At 36.4% G+C, this 23,090-nt stretch overlaps 2 protein-coding genes across 10 annotated transcripts in view; one reads left to right on the top strand and one right to left on the bottom strand.

Annotated features, from left to right (window-relative positions):
• The window catches only part of Naglu (N-acetyl-alpha-glucosaminidase), a 78,529-nt gene extending 58,473 nt beyond the window's left edge, over positions 1–20,056 (bottom strand). For 4 of the 8 annotated variants that reach the window (XM_083133114.1, XM_083133113.1, XM_083133120.1 and 1 more), the window contains exons 1-6: positions 19,936–20,056; positions 12,375–12,478; positions 8,972–9,132; positions 7,405–7,586; positions 5,674–5,892; positions 2,493–2,654 (exon numbers count right to left, since the gene is read on the bottom strand). In XM_083133114.1, the coding sequence (XP_082989240.1) occupies positions 2,493–2,654; positions 5,674–5,892; positions 7,405–7,586; positions 8,972–9,132; positions 12,375–12,444 (794 nt within the window). In that variant the 5' untranslated portion in view covers positions 12,445–12,478; positions 19,936–20,056. Of the gene's footprint in view, positions 1–2,492; positions 2,655–5,673; positions 5,893–7,404; positions 7,587–8,971; positions 9,133–12,374; positions 12,479–14,038; positions 14,060–15,627; positions 15,760–17,359; positions 17,380–18,405; positions 18,481–19,935 lie in introns of those variants that run through there. The other 4 variants (XM_083133116.1, XM_083133117.1, XM_083133115.1 and 1 more) reach the window with 4 other exon arrangements.
• Positions 20,057–20,255: 199 nt separating this feature from the next.
• LOC145996583 (PP2C-like domain-containing protein CG9801) overlaps positions 20,256–23,090 on the top strand; it is a 116,925-nt gene continuing 114,090 nt past the window's right edge. For both annotated transcript variants that reach the window (XM_083133112.1, XM_083133111.1), the window contains exon 1: positions 20,256–20,637. In XM_083133112.1, the coding sequence (XP_082989238.1) occupies positions 20,516–20,637 (122 nt within the window). In that variant the 5' untranslated portion in view covers positions 20,256–20,515. The remainder of the gene's footprint in view (positions 20,638–23,090) is intronic.

The raw sequence follows: 23,090 nt of genomic DNA, 5'->3' as shown, positions 1-23,090 counted from the left end.
CTTGCCTTTTTGCATTATACGTGTTGGTTGGCCATCTACCATTTAAAAGGCACACTTCACTTTCATCTGCGGTGCTTTTGACCGTGCACGCTTTCTTGTGCTACAGATTTAACAATAGATCTTTATTGGTTTTTCCTGTATTTTATGAGCCCAGAAGAAGAAGATCGAATTCATAGGCTTCTTGAAAGCGTTGAGAAGGAGGAACAATATGACAAAGAGCTTCGAAGGCAATTTGAAAGAGAACGACGACACCTTTTTGGTGAAGATAGAAAATGCATGCACTGTTCACTCTACGTCTGCTATGAACACATATTTCTTTTTAATGTGTGAAATGTGCAAATGAAAATCTTAATGGCGTTGAAGTGGATGTGGAGCAAAAAGATGAAATAGATAAATTTAAAAAAGTAGTAAGCATAGAAAATATACTACATTTGTAAATACCTTATACTATCATAATTTTGTTCTATCTACAACCTTTGCATCAAACCTATGTAAAATTATGTTTGTTTCATAATTACATTGTATTCTTACAATAATAAAAATGAACAAGAACAATAACTAATTAATCTTTTGTAAAATCACGTTTTTTTTTTGCATATTATATTCGTACAAAAATAGAGAACAATAAATTTTTATTTAAAAAGTGTATTAAACTATTGAAAACTGTCAATAGTTTTATTCATTGTATTAAAAAACTTTAAAAATATACAAAAGAAAGAAGGAAACAATAAAATACAATAAAACAAATTTTGAAATATGATGAAACAAACCCAATAAACCTAAATATTCAAGCATGGTCATTTTAACCATGCACGCCTCCTCACATAAGAAGTCGCATGCATTCTCCCAGGTTAATGGAAAATCATCTTCATTCTGGGCCTTGAAGACAATGCTACACCTGATAGTGGCCTGTTTCCCTTCAATTAGAAGCAGGAAACATTGTTTCTATATTGCATTTTTCACCCTTCTTTGGGTTTTAGGACATTTTTTGCAGTTTTTGTTGCCATTTATTAAGAACATTTTTTGGGTTCCCTTTTGCTCTTGTCCTGTCGTTTCTCAATTTTAAATGCATTTGCTGCGTAACTTACATATTTCAATTTCATAACATGGTCTTCTTAGCAAATTCGCCATGAATTGAAAATATTGTCAATGGAAAAGCACAATATTATTATAAAAGAAATCTTTGGCAATGGATTAAACAATTAATTCTGGTAAATTTATTTTTCCTCCAGCAAACTTAAAATACTTTGAGGTTTCCTTGCTGGCCACTTTTATCACTTTAATCTGTGGTTTTAAAGTAAAATTATCTACAACATAAAATATATAGATATATGCAATCTGATCTATGCAAAACACAACTGCATTTTCAGATACTGACTGCTTACTAAATCGTGCAAGGCCCACTCTGAAATGAGGTGAAGGGCATACAGAAAAACCTTCTGGCATATTTTATGTAACCTTGAAGTAAAAATAAAGAGGTAGTTTAAACCACCAAAAAATGGGATTTATCAAATTATTCAACTACTCTCCTGTAATTTATGAAAAAAATACTTTCATTTCAAGATCAAATTTTTTTAGGTCATTTTTTAATAATTTTAAGGTCATTCTGTAGGTCATATTTTGAAATCTTTTAGGTCATCAACTTCTGAGCTCTAATTATTAGTAATGTCCAATTTTCATATTGGTAAATTCCTACTAATTATAGTTGTCAAATGATAATGGAAGTATCTCAAACACTAGTGATCGGAAAGTAATCGAGTTTGATTTTTTGTTACTATATGTAACAACATGCTTGTCGTACCATGTGCAAGATCCACTTCCTAGACAATGACTTCTTTCTAGCTCGACTACCACATTCCAAATGAATGCATCAATCCACCCAAAACAATTAGAAATGACAAATTACAATGAAGTGTGGATGTTCCAAATATAGCATGCAACTAAGCCTAGCTTACATGAAAGTATTTCACCTTAGCATCCAGAGAAGACACATAGTTAGACATAGAGTTACCAAATTTAGATCTTTCCCCATGTTACAAATTTTCAAGTTATTCAAGTGTCCTCATAATGTTACCTCTATTGCAGAAAAGTAACTTCATTGCAATTAAAGGTAGTTAGAGCTCCTGAGTAGCCAAGTGGTTAACGCTCTCGGCTTTGGTGCGAGCGGTCCCAGGTTTGATTCCCTGTGGGTGCTTGCAAGATTTTGGCATCATGAGGACAATTGTGAAGCTACTTCAAGAAGAAGTGAGCTCCGGACACGAAAGCCAGAAAAACAGTGGCGATGGGATCCGATGTGATGACCATGTGTCACCCAATGAAAAGCAGCTCTGCTAGGCCCTGGCCCTTCGAGGGCTGTTGTGCCACGGAGTTTTAGCTTTAGTTAAAGGTAGTTACTTTTAAAAGTAGCTAGTTATAGTTATAATTTCTTAAAAAAAAAAAAAACTGTTACTTCCAACTGTAATACAACTAACTGGTTACGTCCAAACACACACCTTTTAAAAGCACGTGGGACGTGTCCTGCAAATGCTGGTAAAATAGGGACCATTCCGAACTCCCTCATCCTGTCCAGAATCATCTTCTGAAGCGCAATCCTTGTCTGATGCCAGTTCTGTGAAAGTGGACCTCCCCAACCTCTCATATTTCCCATCCTGCCCCTGGAATGTGAACAAAATTACAACATTAGTGAACTCTATTCCGACAGCCAAGCTCAAACAAACATTTTGTTTCTAACATGTTACAAAACCACTCCTGTGTATTACAAAATAATACAAACTGTCCTTTTGTTCTTTGGATGGTATTTCATTTCAGTTTTCTCCCAGAAAGACTTATCAAGTACTAAAATGAAACATTTTTGTACAGAGCATTTCATAAGTCCCCACACTCATAACTTTTAAAACAAGGTACCAAGGCATTCATCTGAATGAGTTGGCAAGGCTGTCGGTAGGGATTGGTATGACCTTGAAGAATGAGTTTATGTTATATTTAGAGCAGTGCCGATGTTACAATCCTCGGTGTGAGACGTACAATCACAGTTTGTCGACAATGCACAGCGAACTGCCTTCTTGGAAGCATATTTCTCGTGTTAGTTTACATCATGTGAAAGATGTGTGGTGAAATGGAGGTCTATTTCCCAATGATCTGGAACCAGGTAAAAGAGCAGTGTAGGATGTTTCAACTTTAGTTTCAGTATTATTTTTGTGTATTTCAATGTGCAGAAAGTGGTTTGCCGTCTTGTCAGTGTGTTATTCATCTTAGAGATTGCAGTTTAGTTTACAAATTATTATTTGTGTATTTCAAGATGTAGTTAACAAATGTATGTATTCATTACATTGACAAGTTCAATAAATTATTAGCATAAAATTCTTAAATTTTGAGTGTGGGAACTTTTTGAATGCTCTGTATAATTCAGGGTTAATTACTTCTGCAAGACTACTGGAAGTCAAGGATTATATAAATCAGAAACTTTAACTGGATCTAACATTCTTTTTTATTTTTCAATAAATATTCAATTCTTTAAAACAAATAAGTTGCTGACCAAGGCAGTTTATTAAGATAAAAACACTTAACACGTAACGTTTCGACCCTGTATCAGGGTCTTCCTCAGAAGAAGAACTAAACTAAAATGATGAAATATACTATACACAGAAAGATTACATACACATAGCAGGGTCACAAGCCACACAACAACAAATCAAGTTGACAGTCCTTATCTAGGAAGATTTCTCCAAAGGAATTAAACATATCACCTCCTGACAGTTGTTGACTAATGGGTCTACTACACTGACAGGTGATTGGCAGGTCAAGATTAGCAAGAGTCTAGAACCACCAGCTTACCACTCCCCCACCCCTCCTGCCTTCTTGGTTATGGATGAATACCTCCTCCTCTGGTCTTCTTCTTTTCTCTTCTTTCTTCCTTGTTCATACTTCTTTTTCCTTCATTTCTTTTCTTCATCCTATCAACTTTCTCTAACACACTCTTCCATTCCTTGTTTATCTTGAGTCCTCCATTCCAATTCATGATGTCTTCTCCTTTCTTTTCTATTTCTTTGGCCTCCTTCCATTTTCTCACTAGTTCTCTCTTCTCTTTTCCTATTTGCCTAGCCGAATCCCATTCAACTTCATGTCCTGTTTCTCTAGTGTGTTTGAATATGGCATTCCTGTCTCTCTTCAATCTCACATCATCCATGTGTTGCTTTAACCTGTCTTTAAGTCTCTTCTTCGTTTCCCCTATATATACACTTTCACATCCTCTGCACATCACCTCGTAGATAAACCCTTCCTCTTCTTCCTCTCTCTTTTCTTCCTTCTTCTTGCTGGCTATACTTAAAATAGTGCATCCTCCCTTCCTGTAAGTTCTTATACCCACTTTCCTCAGCACTTTGCATATCTTCTCTGTGGCATCGCCCATACTTCTTATACCAAACCATCTCCAACCAAGATATGCAAAGTGCTGAGGAAAGTGGGTATAAGAACTTACAGGAAGGGAGGATGCACTATTTTAAGTATAGCCAGCAAGAAGAAGGAAGAAAAGAGAGAGGAAGAAGAGGAAGGGATTATCTACGAGGTGATGTGGAGAGGATGTGAAAGTGTATATATAGGGGAAACGAAGAAGAGACTTAAAGACAGGTTAAAGCAACACATGGATGATGTGAGATTGAAGAGAGACAGGAATGCCATATTCAAACACACTAGAGAAACATGACATGAAGTTGAATGGGATTCGGCTAGGCGAATAGGAAAAGAGAAGAGAGAACTAGTGAGAAAATGGAAGGAGGCCAAAGAAATAGAAAAGAAAGGAGAAGACATCATGAATTGGAATGGAGGACTCAAGATAAACAAGGAATGGAAGAGTGTGTTAGAGAAAGTTGAAAGGATGAAGAAAAGGAATGAGGAGAAAAGAAGTATGAAGAAGGAAGGAAGAAGAGAAAAGAAGAAGACCAGAGGAGGAGGTATTCATCCATAACCAAAAAGGCAGGAGGGGAGGGGGAGTGGTATGCAGGTGGTTCTAGACTCTTGCTAATCTTGACCTGCCAATCACCTGTCAGTGTAGTAGACCCATTAGTCAACAACTGTCAGGAGGTGATATGTTTAATTCCTTTGGAGAAATCTTCCTAGATAAGGACTGTCAACTTGATTTGTTGTTGTGTGGCTTGTGACCCTGCTATGTGTATGTAATCTTTCTGTCTGTAGTATATTTATCATTTTAGTTTAGTTCTTCTTCTGAGGAAGACCCTGATACAGGGTCCAAATGTTAGGTGTTAAGTGTTTTTATCTTAATAAACTGCCTTGGTCAGCAACTTATTTGTTTTAATATGGAAACAAGGCTTAATTATATTTCAATTCTTTACTGTTTTGGTTAGCACAGTATGCTATGATACCAGGCGTCCCAGTTTCAAATCCCATCCTGGGCATTTGTGTTCTTCGTGAGCATCCCTTCATCAATTTCATTACTCATCCACATCATCAAAATTAGCCAAAAGTGGCAGAAAAGCAATATTAATAACAAATTAAATGAAATTTTATCTTTTTGACATTAATTTCTTTGCCAGGATGATTATTTTTATACAAATTTTGGTGGTCTTAATACACGTAACGAATATGTGTTGTTATATATTTAGTCTAATACCACCCTTTCCCTATTTATGTAATAACGACAATACAATTTTACCTTACCATGCAAAGAAAGCAGGCCCCGTAAAATGCTCATTAATCTCTTCTTCGGTTAAATTGAGTTGAAGATAGACTCGTCGCCATATTGCTTCCTGCGCAGTGAAGGCCAGGGGGAAGTTGATGGCGTTCATGGCCATCCAGTCGATCTCTCTCTGCCACCTCTCCCAGTTCCACCACACAAAGCTGTAGCTCACAGTACACACATTCTGGTAATACCGAAATCTGAAAATGGAAAACGAATACAGAGAAGCTCCATATAAAACTATCCATAACGTCTGTGGTGTAGGGAGGGATTGACTTGAAGCAAGGACATGCCTATGGAATGCAAGAAGATAATATGGCAGGGCTGAGATGACCAGCTGATACTAAATGCTAAAAGCTTTAAACCTGGCCCTCCTAACTCAGAATTCTGCTTAGGGCTAATAATGCATATGTGGTTATGTTGGGAGGGTCAAATTTAGAGCTCTCAGCAGCTGGATGTGTCCCACACCAGACCTTGACATAAAACCGATGTATTGATATTAGCCGATACGAGGGGTATCGGTATTAGAAACTACTGGTTGGAACTTAATCACCGATGCTGGCCAATACTTTACCACAGTCTGCAAAAACAACATATACAGTGCAACCTTGATAACTCGAACCTCAAAATCTCGAATTCCTTAGTAAGTCGAATTTTTTGTAATCCCCTTGAATTGTCCATAACACTCAATACTAATTTTACCTCAACAACTCGAATAAAACCTTGATAAGACGAATTTTTGTACAGTTTCTGGGATGCTGTTTAAGCTCAGTAACTCGAAGGTAGAGTATGAAAAACCTCTATGAGTCGAAGTTAAACTCTAATCACCTCTACAACTTGAAGTTTTAGTCACATGGACCTCAATAAGTCAAGGTGCAGTAAACTTTAGACCTCTATAACTCAAAGTCGGTGATTTTGGCTCTCAATAAATTAAACCTTGGTAAGTCGAAATCCTTGATACCTCGAATTTTTTCTTTTTCCCCTCAAGTTCAAGTTATCAAGGTTCCACTGTACCACTTTTGTGTAGTTTGAATATCCTGGAAATTACGCAAAATGCACATTTATCATTATTTTTTTCAACACTGTTGAGAAAAATGAACTACGTGGTGAAATGATCATCTCATGTGAAATTACAAATATCCTGTATTACTGCAACAATTCTTATTTTTTAAAAAAATATTTATTATTAATTAGATAATAGAAATAAAACACCAATGCGGGCATGCAAGAAAACAAATACAGAAGTGCAACAACTTCAAGTTTTCGGCAATTTCGAAACATGAAGAAAGTTGGTTTAATGGCGGTAAACCAGGTAACATGGGATAATATGCAGCTGTGGTATAGTTCCATTGGAATGCTTACATAGTAAAATTAATTATATCCTGAATTGTTACAATCGTCAAGTCTAGTGGTGTCTTGCATAACAAATGTCTCACATAATGAACTGCATGGTAATACTGCCACACATGATTAACCCTCAGCAGGTGTATTTCATTATTTATCATACATGAGCAGGCACAAAGGGTTCTGTACTTTATGGACAAACAACAACCTGGCTACAAGGAAGATCGCTGTAAATGCACTTGAAGGAAGACCCACCAAACTCTGGAAACAACAATGAAAGAATAACTGGCTCAAGAAAACAAGGACTCATTGAAAAGATAAATATAGAACAGAATGGAAACAATGTAATGAATAAATTCTGCACTTACCTATCATTGGATGTTACATTTAAGCTCACTGATGGCAAAGAGACGGGGAGCATCAGCTGATCGGCTTCCCATGATATGTGGCAATTACAATAATATTTGAGGTAGTGATGGAATCCCCAAGCTGCAGCTACACCAGTTGTTCCTGTAATGTTTACAGTGTCACTATCGTCTGTCTTTTCTATCTGTAATTGAAAAGAAAGGTTCTCAAAGCAATTGCAGGCAAATGATGTAAATATGGCAATTCTGACAGATCCAGCACTAAAGGGGTTCTTTAAACTTAAATATGTAGAAATGCATCATTTTCTCTGCATTTCTCTGTCTTGTTGATTGTTTAAGTATAATACATATATCATAAAATTAATAACAATTGCCCAGTTACTGTAACTGGTGTAGTAGTAGTTAAGGAATATCAGAACTTATCCAGGACATGGAACTAGATGCTCCATGACCAAATGAAAAATCTTTTATAAAAGTACTTTGTAGCTGCACTTACAGACATGTTAGAAATTTACATGTTTTATTTACTGCTCATCCACACTGCACTAAAACACTATAAAATTCATAACTATTCGATCTTAGAAAAAATGTGATTAATTTTTAAAAACCTGTTTCCTCTATCCTTTTCTTCATCTTGTGACAGGGTCATGTCACGCTACTGGATTGCAGTGTGTCCCATAAAAATGTATACATATGTTAACATGAAAATTAAGTGTCCTTTGCATTTTGAAGCACTTGAATTGGAAATGTTACATTCCAAGAAGAGTCCATGCTCTCAATGCAGATTATCTGCACTGGACTTTTGTGAGTGGTACTTGGAAAAATGTGCAGAACAGATGGATTGGAGGAAGTGGTTCAGATGAATACCCACTGCGTTCACCTGACCTCACGCCACTAGACTTCTTGTATAGGGATGCATAAAAGATAAAAGTTTACAGCACAAACCAGGCAAGAGTCGACGAATTGAAGGCAGGATGAGAATGCACCCAAATACCAAACTAAATGATTCTTGATGTTTTCAATTCCATTGCTTCAGGTTTCCAGCAGTGCCTGGATGAGAATGGTCATCAGATTGAAAACAGGCATTTGACAAAGAAAATTATTTATGTCTTCAGATCATTCTAAATTTTGAAAATGAACTCACTCTTAATAACAACTAACATTATAATAATTCAAAGTATATTTTTTCTTCTCGTATGTACTTACTGCTTGCATTGTAGAATTATTTCTCTTGTAGTCTACGGTTGTTACAAGCATAAAAAAAAAAAAACAGTTTTTTGTTGTGACGTTTCTGGAGAATACATGCTTCCTTCATCAGACATTTATTTTTAGCATGATTAACGATACAGTTACAACAAAAAACTGATTTTTTAATGCTTGTAACAACAGTAGACTACAAGAGAAATAATCATTCAAAGTATGTATACATTTTATTGGGACACCCTGTATTTACAATTTACCATTCACTTATGAGATCTTTCATTGTTAAAGATAAGAAGTTGGTGCTGCATAGTAGGTCTGTACACAAACTTGGTGCTTTTACTTGATACTTTGTTGCTGATGCACTTACTATGAACGTATCTCTTCCTTCTGGACCAATGCTCGCATCTACAGATATCCTGAAGAGAGATGCTTTGTCTGGAATTAGGCGTAGGATCAGTGCTTCGACAGCTGCAGCCTGGGCCTCGGCGGGTGCAGTGGGACCTAGGTGACTCAGTGGTTCTTCATTCCCTGAAACATGTACAATATGATGTGTTTGCTGCTCCAAAACAAGATAAAAAATAATGTAGTAACCTGTGTGGTGCAACCAACTGCTGGCCTCATGCCCACGTGCCTCAGCAGAGGTAGGTGATCACCCAACCAGATACAGGTTGGTTGTCGTCAATATGATGAACACACCCAGTTGTTGTTGTGGGGTTTCCAACACTGGGTGACCACCAGCTCCATAGACTGGCTGAAATCTCAGGAGAAAAGTTGTTATGCTTTCCCCATGAGACTCGAATCTGCATGCATCCCATAACATGAGCCCAAAGCCTGATGCCTTAGATTGCATGGGCACGGTGCAGGAATAAAACTTATATATTTATTGTATCTGATAACTGACACTGCACTTGAACTTACAGGATGATCAACCACACAAATAATATTGTTGTATTATATTTAAAGCAAGTAAAGTAGAGGCACTCCAAATCATGTGCAAAACTTATTTTGTATTTATTGACTTCTGTTGATGTGGTTATAACTCTTTGTCTTCTCTTCTTCATATGTTTTTCTTTTCCTTTATATTTGCTTTTCCTTCTATATAACAAACATGTATAAGTCAAAACAACATTAAAAACGTAATTAACATTAATACTGAACATTACAATTTGAGGATTTGGGACAGTCTCATTCATAACATGTTGAACAGATGTTGACTACTTTGGTGGCCAAACATGTAAAGTGGTAGACTCATGATTAGAGATCGGATGTTTAGGCACTAAAAACATATAAACACATAATTTTCAAGATAGGCAGTAAAATAGGCAATAACAAAGGCAATGAAATTTAACTCAAAATAAAGAAGATAGACATACAAAAAGAAATAGGTGTTTAAATAATATAGAAAAATACCTGTACATTCCTTATAGTTGCTTAAAATAAACCAGGAGCTCATCATTAGAGACGGCAGTCCAATATTGTACTTAATAAATCACTGCAAACAGGAGTCACGTCAGCCAAAAATTTTCCATTGTATAATGGCTACGCACAATAGTCTGACAAAAGAAATTGTTGGCTACTTCCAACCAGTATGCAAATAATTTAAATATACACTTTATCACTGCACACAGGGTTATTTCAGTTAAAAAATTTACACTATATATTCCACACAGCAGTTCGAACTAAGGAACTGTTTAAATGCATTTCAAGTTTGTACTGTACGGTTTGGCAGTCTCTGAATATGAAGCACTAATTGTGGTTGCACATCACAACAAAGTATTTCTTCAGGTGATCAACCAACAAGTTATGTCTGCGATCGGACAACACATTTTTTAGAATTGAAAAAGGTCTTTCAACCTCCACAGATGTTACAGGAGCATACTTAAAGCACGCGAGAACATGTGGATCTAAATCGGTTTGTATATTTTCACCTTTCAGAATTTGTTGAATTGCCCTTAATTTGTCCAAGTCCTTATTAGCTGCAATAACTCGCTAACTGTTATTTTTAAATTTCTTGGACGCATCGGAAACTAATCCTGGGAACAGGAAATTGTATGCACAGAGTTCAGTCATGTCCCAATTTTAAAGAAAATGCCTAAAATAAGCAATATCTGGCATTTATGAAATAATATAGGCAATATCGCATGAAATAGGCAAAATAGGCAAAATTAAATTGCCTTTAAATGAAGTTAACCCCTCCCCCCTGGCCTTCGCAACATTTGTTTTCATCATTTCTCTAACAGGAAAAAATAGGCATTTGCCTAACATCCGGTCTCTACTCATGATATTACATGAAAAGCTCTGTGACAGCTTAAGTGTTTGCTTTCATAATTATCATTCACCTTTGCCAATGGCATACTAGTACCTTCCCAATGTCCTTGTAATCAAGGAGTCCAAGGTTCAATACATGGTTGAGGCACATAGTGGTTTGGATCCTCCTTCAAACTTTAGGTCCAGTCCTAAGTAGCCTATCTGTGCATAAAGTGCACTCAACTCAACTCAACCTTCGGCAATGTGATTAACGTATGTACAACTATGACAAAAATAAAAATACACTGCAAAAATATGATGAATTTGTTGAACAAGAAGCATACAAATGTAACACAAGCAACATTATAGTGAATGTTCATCACATTCCTCGGTAAAAGTTCGGTATATCGGAGACACATTTCTTCATTTTTACACAAGAACTACTTAAGAAAATGAGTTTCTGCAAGCTCTCCAACATTCGTTCAGGTATTTTCTTTCATCGTGGAATATATTTGATCGGGAAATCATGTATTTTTCAAGAGAAATAATGCACCGACCCACAATTGCCATTGTTTTCGCTACGTGAACTACATGCTGCGTATGTTTGATGACGTAAGCCCCTGTCAGTGTTTCCAACTCCATTTTCTTTCACTATGCTTGCCTAACCGAACCAAACCTAACCTAACGTTATTGGAAATGGTTCGTGAGGCTATCCCTCACCACCGTGCATAATGGTTTGTGAGGCTATCTGTGAATGGTTCATGGGGCTATCCATCAGCTAATGTAAAATTTTCACACAAAACGAACACAATAGCAGGTATTTTTCGGTGAAGAAGGTAGGAAACACTGCATACCCACAACTTGAGTCAAAATGTGCCCGCCATAACGTGTGTTATGGAAGCAAAAAAAAAAAAGGAATAAAAAAAATCACTCTGTATGTGAAAAATTGTCTTTGTTTTCATGTAAAAAGCATAATGGCACCTTGAACTATGTTCCGCAATACACAATTGGTAAGTATGAACCATGCGAAACACAAAATATCCAATTTTAATGTGTCTCCGATATACCGAACTTTTACCCATTCCTCTTCCTTCCTTGCATATTATGTTCAAAAGTACATAAAATACTTCTGAATGAAGCATACTTCATTTGGGCAAAAAAAATCCACGATTCGTACATTCAGATGCGTCATTTCAGCTATGATTCTCAATTGTGCAAAATTTATTCAGGCTTCTTTTTCATTACTTGCAGGAATTAGCAGAAAACTAATTTGTTGCATACAATATTTGTGCTATGCAAAAATATAAAAAAGATTAAAAAAAGAAAAAAATGACACTTTCGAAATATTTTACAGAATGCCACTTTGTAATTTAAAAGTGCACAATTCTAAATATTATACATAATAAAAAAGGAAGTTTCAATACCAAACAGTTCAAGAAACTAGCTTCCCACTGTCAGTTTTAAAAAGCGTACAGTCTACAAATAAAAAATCTCAAAAAATCAGATATAAAGATGATACTCACAGGTGCATTGAACTTGGTGCAAGCATATCACAAAGAGGAGAAACAAACTTAAAAAGTTTCTAATATCCATGTTGAAATAACTACAGTTGCATCATCCTGTAAACCTGAAATTTAAAATTTCCTCATTATAATAAATGGTTATCATTTAGTTTGCATACTCTAGTTGGAATATTAAGTAGTCCCTGAAGTACCAAATATGATCATCTAAAATTTAGTTTACAACAAAACGAATGTGTCTGTTTTATTTTTAGATCCCTTGGCATGATACTGTGTTAAATCTAAAACTGAGGATGTAAAATCATAAACTGTTCTGTGTGTATATATACTATGCCACAGCACAATTAGTACTCAGGTCTCCCTGATGGACTTGTAATCAAGGGGTCTCTGGTTTGATTCCCAGAGGAAGAACATAGTGGTTCAGATCCTGCTTTAAGCTGCAGGTCCAGTCCAGATTGCTCTCTGTTCATAAAGTGAACTTAAAACAAATTTCAATTGTGGTTGATTACACAGCAATGTGGTATTATAGTGTCACTGACACAATGAAATACAAAGTTAAGCTGTGTATGTAGCCATTTACTTCACAAAATCAAACATGTGAATTATGTTAATATAAAATAACAAAATGGCAGAAATTGCATTAAATTATTGACTATTTATATATCAGCAGAAACATTGGCAATTTTACTGATATGCATATATTGGCTAATACTAATATGTCAATTTATGTCCTAAGTCATCTTTATTTATATTTGTCAACTGTTCCTTAAAAGTGGCAATAAATCAGATTATATTTTTTTCTGTCATCTATTTCAATTTTTAAAACATTTCTGCTTTCAATTATGGAATTCTAATCAAAAACTGGTAAATTAGTACTCAGTGGCGTGTCCAGGATTTTCGAAGAGGGAGTTACATATAGTTTCTTATTAGTAGTCAGCCCTCATTTTGTAATCCTCTCCTGCTTTCAAATTTTTTGGAGAGGAAGGGGGAATACTGGGCCAAAGGAGATGGGAGTTATGCCCCAACTCTTTAGGCATGTCACTGTTGACACAGTATACTCAGTGCTCAAAGTGGGGGACTGCTATCCCCTAATTAAGAAAATTTTCACACAGCATACTGCACCTAAGATTATTTTCACAGACACCTCCCCCCCTACTATATGTTGATCCATACAAGCATCCCCCACCAATCCTCCAACTTGACCAAGCATCCCCCCAGCTGGGAATTTCCACTTTGAGCACTACTTAGAATCAAGGCTGCCTACGTGATTTTTTTCAGGAGGGCTGCAATGCTTGATGTGGGGGAAATGTGGAGTGATGCTTTCCCCAGCTAAGAGAATTCTCATAAAGCACCCCAAGCACTAGGATAATTTGCATAGGCATTTAATCTGCTGTCTTTCACAGCACTTCATGTCCATGTTTTCATGCTACAATTTCAAAATTTCAATTACATGAAGTTTTTCCAGAAATCTTAGGGGAAGCAAATTATCCCTGGACCCCCTCTACGGCACCCTTGCTTAAAATACTTATTTAAGACCAGTGTTAGAAAAATACAGGGTGCCCAGCTGGCATGGCCCTTAATTTTCAAATGCAGTTCTACACGAGGGGTGGAGTCTAACACAGAAAATGGGTAGCTTGGCAAAACAAATAATATTAATGTTAATGTACCACTCTTTATTAGTATTACATCCCATGTTTCTAACACTTTCAGTTTATTGTTGCAGGGTCTAGAAGTGAAGAAGGTTTAATGATTTGTTGAAAATGGAGAATTTGAAGTATCACGCAGTGATCAAATACCTTCATCTCAAAGGAAAGTCACCATCAGAAATCCACCGAGATATGCTAAAAACATTTGCCTTCACCAAAGAAAACATTGACCTTGTCCTGGACACAATGATGCAAAATCACCGATTGTCAACATGTCAAGCAGGAGACAGATCGGGCATCTCACAGTAGTGAGGCGAGTGTATTTTGAAGAAAGAGCTTGGCTTATCAAAAGCTTCTGTTCGACTGGTCTCACGTCTTCTGACTCCTCAGCAGAAGTGCACGTGGCATAAGATGTTAAGGACAATTTGGAACTGTTTGAAGCAGATATGGACAATTTTCTTGCTCAATTCAGTACTATGGTTGAGTACTGGGTCCACCACTATCAGCCGGAAAGAAAATAACAATCGAAGCAATGGAAGCATGCACACTGAAGAAGGTCAAGGTCATGATGTTGGCCTGGAATGTGATTGCATCATTTTTTTGGAATTCCCAAGGTGATGATCTGATTGATTACATTGAAAGGGGTCACACCATGACCGGAAAGTATTACTCTGACCTACTGAAATGTCTTAAGAGTGCAAATTCCAATAAATGTTGAAAAGAGGGTCCTCTTCCACCAGGACAATGCTCTCGCACACACCTCAGCAATTTCCATGGTAACATTCCATGACTGCAGGTTCAAACTTGTTTCTCACCCCCTTACTTGCAGGACCTGGGCCCCTGAGACTTCCACTTCTTCGCAAACATGAAGAAAGCTTTAGCTGGCCAATGTTTGGCCATGCAATACTTCAATTTCCCCATTTGCAACAAATTACTAAACCTTCTTCACTTCAAGACCCTGCAACAAAAGACAAAAAACGTTAGAAACATGAACATGGGACATGATAGTAATGAAGAGTGGCACACTAACAAAAATATTATTTGTTTTGCATAGCTTTCCATTTTCTGTGTTAGTCTCAAAACTTTTCAGTCACCCCTCGTACATATGTATTTTAATATTTAAAGTTCACTTGAGGAAATTTCTATTACCTTTCTTTTTTAAATAATGAGTACAGTATGTGTTTTTTTAATGTTTGTGTGTTTTCTGTGCCACGAATAATAAACATGCCATTATGAATTTTTCACTTTTGCTTGTCGAATTTTAAAATCTGCAGCAGTATGGTAGAGTCAGCCATATATTAGAATATCATTCTGGTGCAAGAATGAATTACTTCTAATCCAATCTTGTATTCGTTAATGAATTAAGTGTTTTAAGTTCATATTTCAAAATGATCAACTAAGCTTTATATTAGTTGGATTAATGGTTTTCTTAGACCATATATGAAAAAAAAAAGGCAAATATGGTCTATGACTATTACGAACAACTTCAAGAATTGACAATGGCAAGAATTGGAAAAAATATGAGCACTATTACAAACCAACATTGGTTAAAAGTCATATCTAGATGGTAGCTGTTTAATGAACACCATCCTGCATAATTACATACTCACCCACAGAAGCTAATTTAAAAGACTGTACGAAGTGAATTCACACATATTCTTCATATCTTGATTTCAAGTATGCGTTAATCTGGAGTTACTGAACCACTGAACATGAGCCCGAAGTAAGTAAACACTTCAAAAGAGCCTGTCAGAGATCTGACCTTTGTTGTATCAGAGAGCAAACTCCCTAGATAAGGCTTCAATAAACGCTTATGGCAAAGATAATATTGTCACTGGGTAAGGAGATTATAACACCACCAGCATTGGAAGGGGAGCCTTGTTGTCAACAGGCAGATGGTCCACACTGTTTGAGTTCTGTCATATAGAAGTGGCCAACTTCATCTCATTTCAAGTTGTTCTGATATCCCTCAAATCCACTTTAAACTGTAAGTCCAGTCCTGATTAGCCTATCTGTGCATAAAGTGGACTTCAAACACCAACTCAATAAATCATATCCATCAAATAAGGTTTCAATGGACTATTTTCAAATGAAATGCCTTTCTGAAATTTTATTGTCTATGCTGGTTTATGCCAAGGAAGGGGGGGGGGGAGGGGACTAATGGGGCTACAGCTCCCTCCGAAATTTTGAGCAAATCAACATTTTCAAATAAAAGCAGTAAGGAACTTGGTTAAAACCTGAGTGGTAAATTCAAACCACACTTAAAATGGTTGTCATTTTTGAGAGTAGAAATTTCTAAATATATCAAATATCTTATTGTGTATACCATCTCCCTGTATGCACCAATTGAAAAGCAGAGATCTACATAAATATAGTATTTATGAAAGCAATAGAACAAAATTACTTTCTAGTCATTCGATTTTGACAAATTCTAGGAGCATTTTTTGTTTATTTGTTACGAAATAATTGTCTACTCAACGAGGTGAGACATTTTAAGTGTGAAGAAAATGCATAAAAACAAGAAAATACATTAAAATAAATTGAAATAATAAAAGTATGGAACTCATCCAAGGAGCTGTGGTAGTCTGGTCGGTAGAGTGTCTGACAACCACGCAGGAGATCAGGGTTGGAATTTTTCAGCTCTTGTCCCTGCATAAATGTCCCCAATAATTCATATCTGGATTGTCTCACTGTTCTTACCAATAAAACATTTTACAGTAGTTAAGCTTATTGTCGTTTGAATTCAGAAATTCAAACGTGCCGGTGTAAACAATGGGAAGGTGGACTGGTGGCTGTGTATTTTTGTCTGCCTAGCTTTTGTCTATACATTACCCGCTTACAACAAACCAACAACTTTCATTAGTTAATGCTCATTGTTCACACACAAAAAATACATGTTCATTGAACACTGATGCAGCTGAGATACAACATTTTTTTCTCTTTTAAATCATAGGTGCCCTCATATATTATTTTCAAGGCATTCACTCTGAAAGATGCATGTTTGGAATGCTCTGCTTTTCTCCATGTTGCAAGGGAATATTATTATTATTAGTAGTAGTAGTAGTAGCAGTATTGTCGCAGATCTCTTGACTGTGATAAATTGGCCATTTTTAATTTTCTCCACAGCATTTTTCATAATATTTCAAAAGCTCAAGGGGAAGGGGGTTAAACCCCCTTGCGTACGCCACTGGTCAACACACATAAATTATAGCATGGATCACATGCATGTTACATGAAAAATATAATCTTTCTATGAAGTGGAACATTTCAATACATACTTTCTTCAATTTTAGTGTTTCGTCTTCCAACAGGAAATATAAATTTGATTGAGCTCTAGCTTACCTGAAGGGGAGGGGGGGTGTTGCCAGGCCACCACCTCTTATTTTTCGATTGTGTTGCCAGGCCACCACCTCTTATTTTTCGATTTTTCAACTGTGAATATATCATGAAAATTGAAAATAAATTACATTATTCCCAATGCTTCTGTATTACTTTTCTTCATAAAATCATACAGGTAATGTACAGAGGAGGCAAAATTCATGTGGTGGGCCTATCAGACCCCTCCAGGACATATGTTCTGACCTGACACTCATGCCAGTAACAGTGGGTTGGTAACGATAGTAAATTTTATAATAATTATAATTACTATATAACTGCACATATATGTATATATATATATATATATATATATATATATATATATATATATATACACACACACAAAAACATTGATATGCTCTTTTTTATTAATGTTTGTAATCTTTGAAATTATTACGTAATTGCACCTGTATAATCAAAGAAATCTCTGATTCAATAACGAAACTGCTACTTGATTTTTAGTAATAAAAAAATGTGTGGGACTTTGACCCCCACCCCCACACCTTTCCTGTAAGTAAGTGGGTATGGCATGTGTAAGTCAGGGTTAAATTGAACTCTGGAGTGGTCTTCTGGAATTACGAACACCAGGTATGTGCATCCATTGGAATCAAATGTCGAATCTATTGCCTTGTGCTTAGGCACACACAGGAGAAGTGAAAAATCAGACTTGGTACTTCAGTTGGTAGAGCAATAACACAGAATGCCAGAGACCAAGGGTTGAGCCTGCATTTTTTGTTTACATTTCTTCTGGGATCTATTGATTTCAATGCAAAATCATTCAGTGTATCGAACACCTGCATATGGTAGATCTAGCCAAAATATTTTTTATTGTGAAACGAGCCAAGATTTCATCATAAGCAACTGTTAAAATAATTTAATAGGAAAATTGTATGACCCCAAGTTCCTGTTGTTTCATTGCGATTTTATCATGCTACGTATGCAATTTTTACATGGTTCGATTTCGCTTTATGTTTGTAAACCCATACTGCAGAGTTTTAGCGATTACTTACTGCATGTTTCCTTGACACTGTTTATTTCACTTTCCAATACATGCTTTCGTAGTTAGGTTAGGCAGGTCAGGTTTGGTTCTCTTAGCATTTTAATAACCCTAAATGTTTTCGTGGTTAGGTTTAGTTCTCTTAGAATTAAAATAAGACCCGTAAATGCTTTCTACTGCTGATCAGGGTCAAAAGGTTTGAATTCGACTTTTATCAAAGAAGAATGCCTTGTCCATGGGGAGCACACATACTTGTGTAAGGTATTTTTTATTTTTTTTTCCAACATAAATAACTTTGTTTGGAAATCCAAACTGTGTTCATTACTTTAAGGAAGGTTCAAATTTTGCATGATTAATGACAATATTCTATGATATAAAGTCTTTGTGCTAGGAGAATTTGAAAAATTAATAAAATAATTTGAGCCATTACCAAACGTAGAGCTGCAGCGTTTCAGTTCGTACGATACGACAATTTGTATCGTTGTGGCATTTGTCATTCATCTTCAGGAGCGATTTTACAATACCGGGAATTTCTCCATTTTGTTTGAAATTCGGCATACTCACTACATTAGGGCTCCTAATCACGAATCTGAAGTTAAAATTTGGCGCTCACGTGTCAAACTTGCAAAATAAGAGGGTCAGTCATCGCAACCGATAATGCACAATTGCTCATTATTTATCGCAAGATTTTCCGTTTCAAATACTTAAAGAATGAAATATATATATTCCTGATATTACTACGACCCTAAAATTTAACTATGGTTCCTAACCTAACCTAGCCTAACCTAACCACGTGCCAATGGTTCGTGGGGCTAGCCATAATTCAGGAATTTCTATACGTGAGCGCCAAATTTTAAGTGCAGATTCGTGATTAGGAGACCCAAATTAGTAAGTATCCGAAATTTCAAATAAATTGGAGAAATTCCCTGTATTGTTAAATTATACCGGTTTTTGGGACTACCCGTGGATGGTTTGTGGGAAATAAGGAACAACAGTCAGTACTCGTTAATGTAAGAAATAGACATTATTTTCGTTAGAAATTCATTATTTCACCTAACGAAATGTTCCGCAATGCAGAATAGTACGTTAGCAATGTAAAAAATTGCGAAATAAATCATTGATAGGTGTCTCCGGTATAGTAAAGTAGTACCGTATCAGGATATAGAAATTGCAAAATAATTGCGAACCATTTACATTATCCCCACGAACCATTGGCGTGTGGTTAGGTTAGTTTCGGTTAGGTTAGGCAAACATGGTTAAAATTTGGTGTCGTGGTAGTATCAGGAATATATATATTTCCTTGTGAAACAAAAAATTTCGCGAAAATCGACGGTTTCAATTCCGAAAACTAACGCCTTATTTTAGTTTATTTTGCAATTTCTAGACGTTTCCGACAACTTTTAACTTCAGATTCGTGATTAGGAGGCCTCAATTAGTGAGTATGCCAAATATGAAGAAAATCGGAGAGGGGTCCGGTCATCTTAAGTCGTTGTCATTGTAGCATTCAGAATATAATTATGATAAATCAATGTATGCAACGTACCTGCATAAACACCTGCACACCGGACTTGTCACAAGCAATGTTTTGTTTACAAAGTTGTTTCCATCTATTTCTCACCAGATGTCAGCATTGCCAAGCCGAAAAAATAATTCCTCATGTTGAGATTCATTTCGCATCATGTAAACAGAATAACCCACTCAGAACTATTTCCTTTAATTAACTTATTATACGTTATGCGATTAAAAACTACGTACATGTTCTTGTATAGATAAGAAGGACTACAAATCAACAGCTGTTTCTGTATCAATGCGCGTTACTTTTTCCTACAACGCGCCGCCCGCAGAACGCACAGAACAGAACGGAACGGAGTGCATATAGTGTCTTTCTACTCGGCTAGTGTGAACAAAAGGCAGGGCGTCATTTCAAAAGTGTGATAACAAACAGTTAACGTGTAATCTTGAAGTTGTGAGGAAGCGTCAAAACATTCGTGTTTAGTTCGGTGGAGGCGCTACACTTGTAGAAGTGACAAAAAGAGTAGCTTCCATCTGGCAAACGAAATGGTGTGTGAATACATTAGTTTTGTGCCTGAATACCTTTGTTAAGCACCGAACACCTGACCACAATGCCGTCGATTAGAAAGAAAGTAGCTGGATTCATCAGACAGTTATCAAATCAGTCTAACAACGACAGTGGAGACGGAGCCCCGCGTTCACCTGGCTGTTTCATACAGAAATACCTGAGTGGGTAAGTCGCATTTCCTGTTATTACAGGTGACGTAATGGAATGTATGCATGGTGTTAGCATGTTCGATTTTTTTCCCCCAGAGTTGACTCGTTTTAATTTTCCTTTATTGTTGACACATCATTATGGGTGCACAAACAAAGTGGCTGTCAGGGCTGGCGCTAGGTGGGTGCGGGGCCTATAACCAAAATATTTCAAGCACTGAAATTTTTCCACCCTCCGTCTTAAGTACATGTCAACTATATAACCATGATACATATATAAACATTATTGCAATATATTTAGTATTATTACCTAAGAGCAATAAGCAGAACATGCTGAGCGTTAAAACCAAGAGTTTCCGGTGCCACTGGTACAACTTACAATATTTAATTACAGCACAGAGTGCTTTTTTTCATTATCAAACTGATATTTTACCTATGAATATGGCAGTTTTTAATTATATCCAATAACGTTCTCTATTATAATTCTCTTTGTTTACTTTTCATTGAATATTGACTGTGTAGTGAAGGTATATATTGTTCATATGAAATAATATTTTCACATGATTTGATTTCATATGAACTTTTTTAATGAAATATTTGAACACTATATTCATTGATTGATTGAATTGTTGTTTTAAGTCCACTTTATGCACAGAAAGGCTAATCGGGACTGGACCTACAGTTTAAAGTTGGATCCGAACCACTATGTGCCTCCCCCGGGTATCGAACCCGGGACCCCTTGATTACAGACCACTATAGGCCTATTCATGTAGTACTTTATTTAGAATACTATTTCAGTGATTTTGGTTATTTTCAACTAATGAAAACAAAGGTAAAAATTTACTATTCTTCGGACACCTCTAATTTTTTCGTTTCGTCAATTTTTGACATTCGAACTTTAAATAAATTGCATAAGTTACTGTCACCGGATCTATAGGCTGGCTGGTTTCTGACATGTCAGGGAATTTTGTCAAAACGAATAGAAAAATTATTTCACCGATTTTTTTCTTGGGGGGGGGGGTGGCAAGTGCCCCTTTGTCCCCCCAAGTTACGCATATGTATGTGGATAATCATAGCTATGTGGATGCGTACATATCTCTTTATTCAGTCATCATGTGTATCTAAGATATGTTGTGCTAACGTTATTAGAGTGAGATCTTGTGGTTTGAATTTTTTTCTTTTCAGCGGTATTCAGCAACTTGTTTTGAAGTACAGGGGTATTATATAAATTATATGTGCATCATCCTCCGCAAGGAGGTTCTCATCCGCCTTGAGATTCCACACTGGTTGTATCAGGATATTGGCTTTATGGGATTTCATTTTTACTAAAGCATTTAGCCATCTGGTTTAGAGAACGTATGAAAACAGAGTGGTTCAGATTCCACTTTTAACTTACTTTTTAGATACAGCCGACCTCTCTGACGGAGAGGTCAGCGTACCGTGATGTGATGTCCCGGTTTCGAATTCCGACATGGCTGTTATTTGTGAGTGCCCGTCCCTTCATCATATCATCACTCATCCTCATCGTCGCGATTAGCCAACATTTGTTGAAAAGCGACGCTATATAACGAAAATGAGATCAACGGTAGGTACAGTATCGATTGGACTTTCTGTGCATAAAGTGGACTTAATCCGAAACTCAACTCGAATCATGGAAATAATGTATTGTGATTCATTTGGCAAAATGGCGTCAGTTGTACTGGACTGAAACTGTAATAGCTACTACTCTAACCTTCAAGTTTTTTGTCAAGTTTTTTCATCTCTTTGGCTCCATCAGAAGTAAGCTTTCTTTATTTCAAACATCTTTTCTCAGTGTACTATGTTGATATGAAGACATAAGAAATCCGATTGTTGGTTTGGGACAATATTGTCCTTGTGCACGACGATCTAGTGCACATGTGGAACTTGCTTTCCCTACTGTTAGCTGGAAACATGCCAGCTTGTTTCCCCAAGCTCCACAGAAATGGACTCAAGTGTTCTTCTTGTTCTCATCTGTTTACTGGCATTGAGAGATAAGTCCAAAGAGTTGTGTGGACAGTGCTTTTCTAACGTTTGGCTATTTCACAAGCCTTCTATCTAAACGTTACTTTTTTTTCTTCATTTGGGTGACGAAGAACAGTACCTCTTAAATTGATCGAAATTTTCAAAGCACTCCTTTGTATTGAGATCAGCATTTTTGTTGGGATTGGGGCTCATTTTACAGTAGTCAGTTGTCACTCGCTTCATCAGACATTCTTTTACAGTTGGATCAGTGTTAATGTTATAACAATAGGTTACATTTAGTAAAAACACAGAGGCAATATGGTCATGTTGGTACATTGTTTAAATCATCCGTGTAACAACCGTAAACTACACTAGGAATAATTCTAAAGAGTCTCCAAGCAACCTCTAAAGAATTCCAATTTCATACATTCATTAAGAAGGCGAATGCATCGAGGTTGGTGGGGTCACCCTTTCTGAAACACCCTGTAC

This window comes from Lepisma saccharinum, chromosome 12, assembly GCF_977018435.1.
Source record: "Lepisma saccharinum chromosome 12, izLepSacc3.1, whole genome shotgun sequence".
Classification (NCBI taxonomy): domain Eukaryota; kingdom Metazoa; phylum Arthropoda; class Insecta; order Zygentoma; family Lepismatidae; genus Lepisma; species Lepisma saccharinum.
Note: the sequence above shows the minus strand (reverse complement) of the source record. Positions and strands in the feature narration are given on the sequence as shown.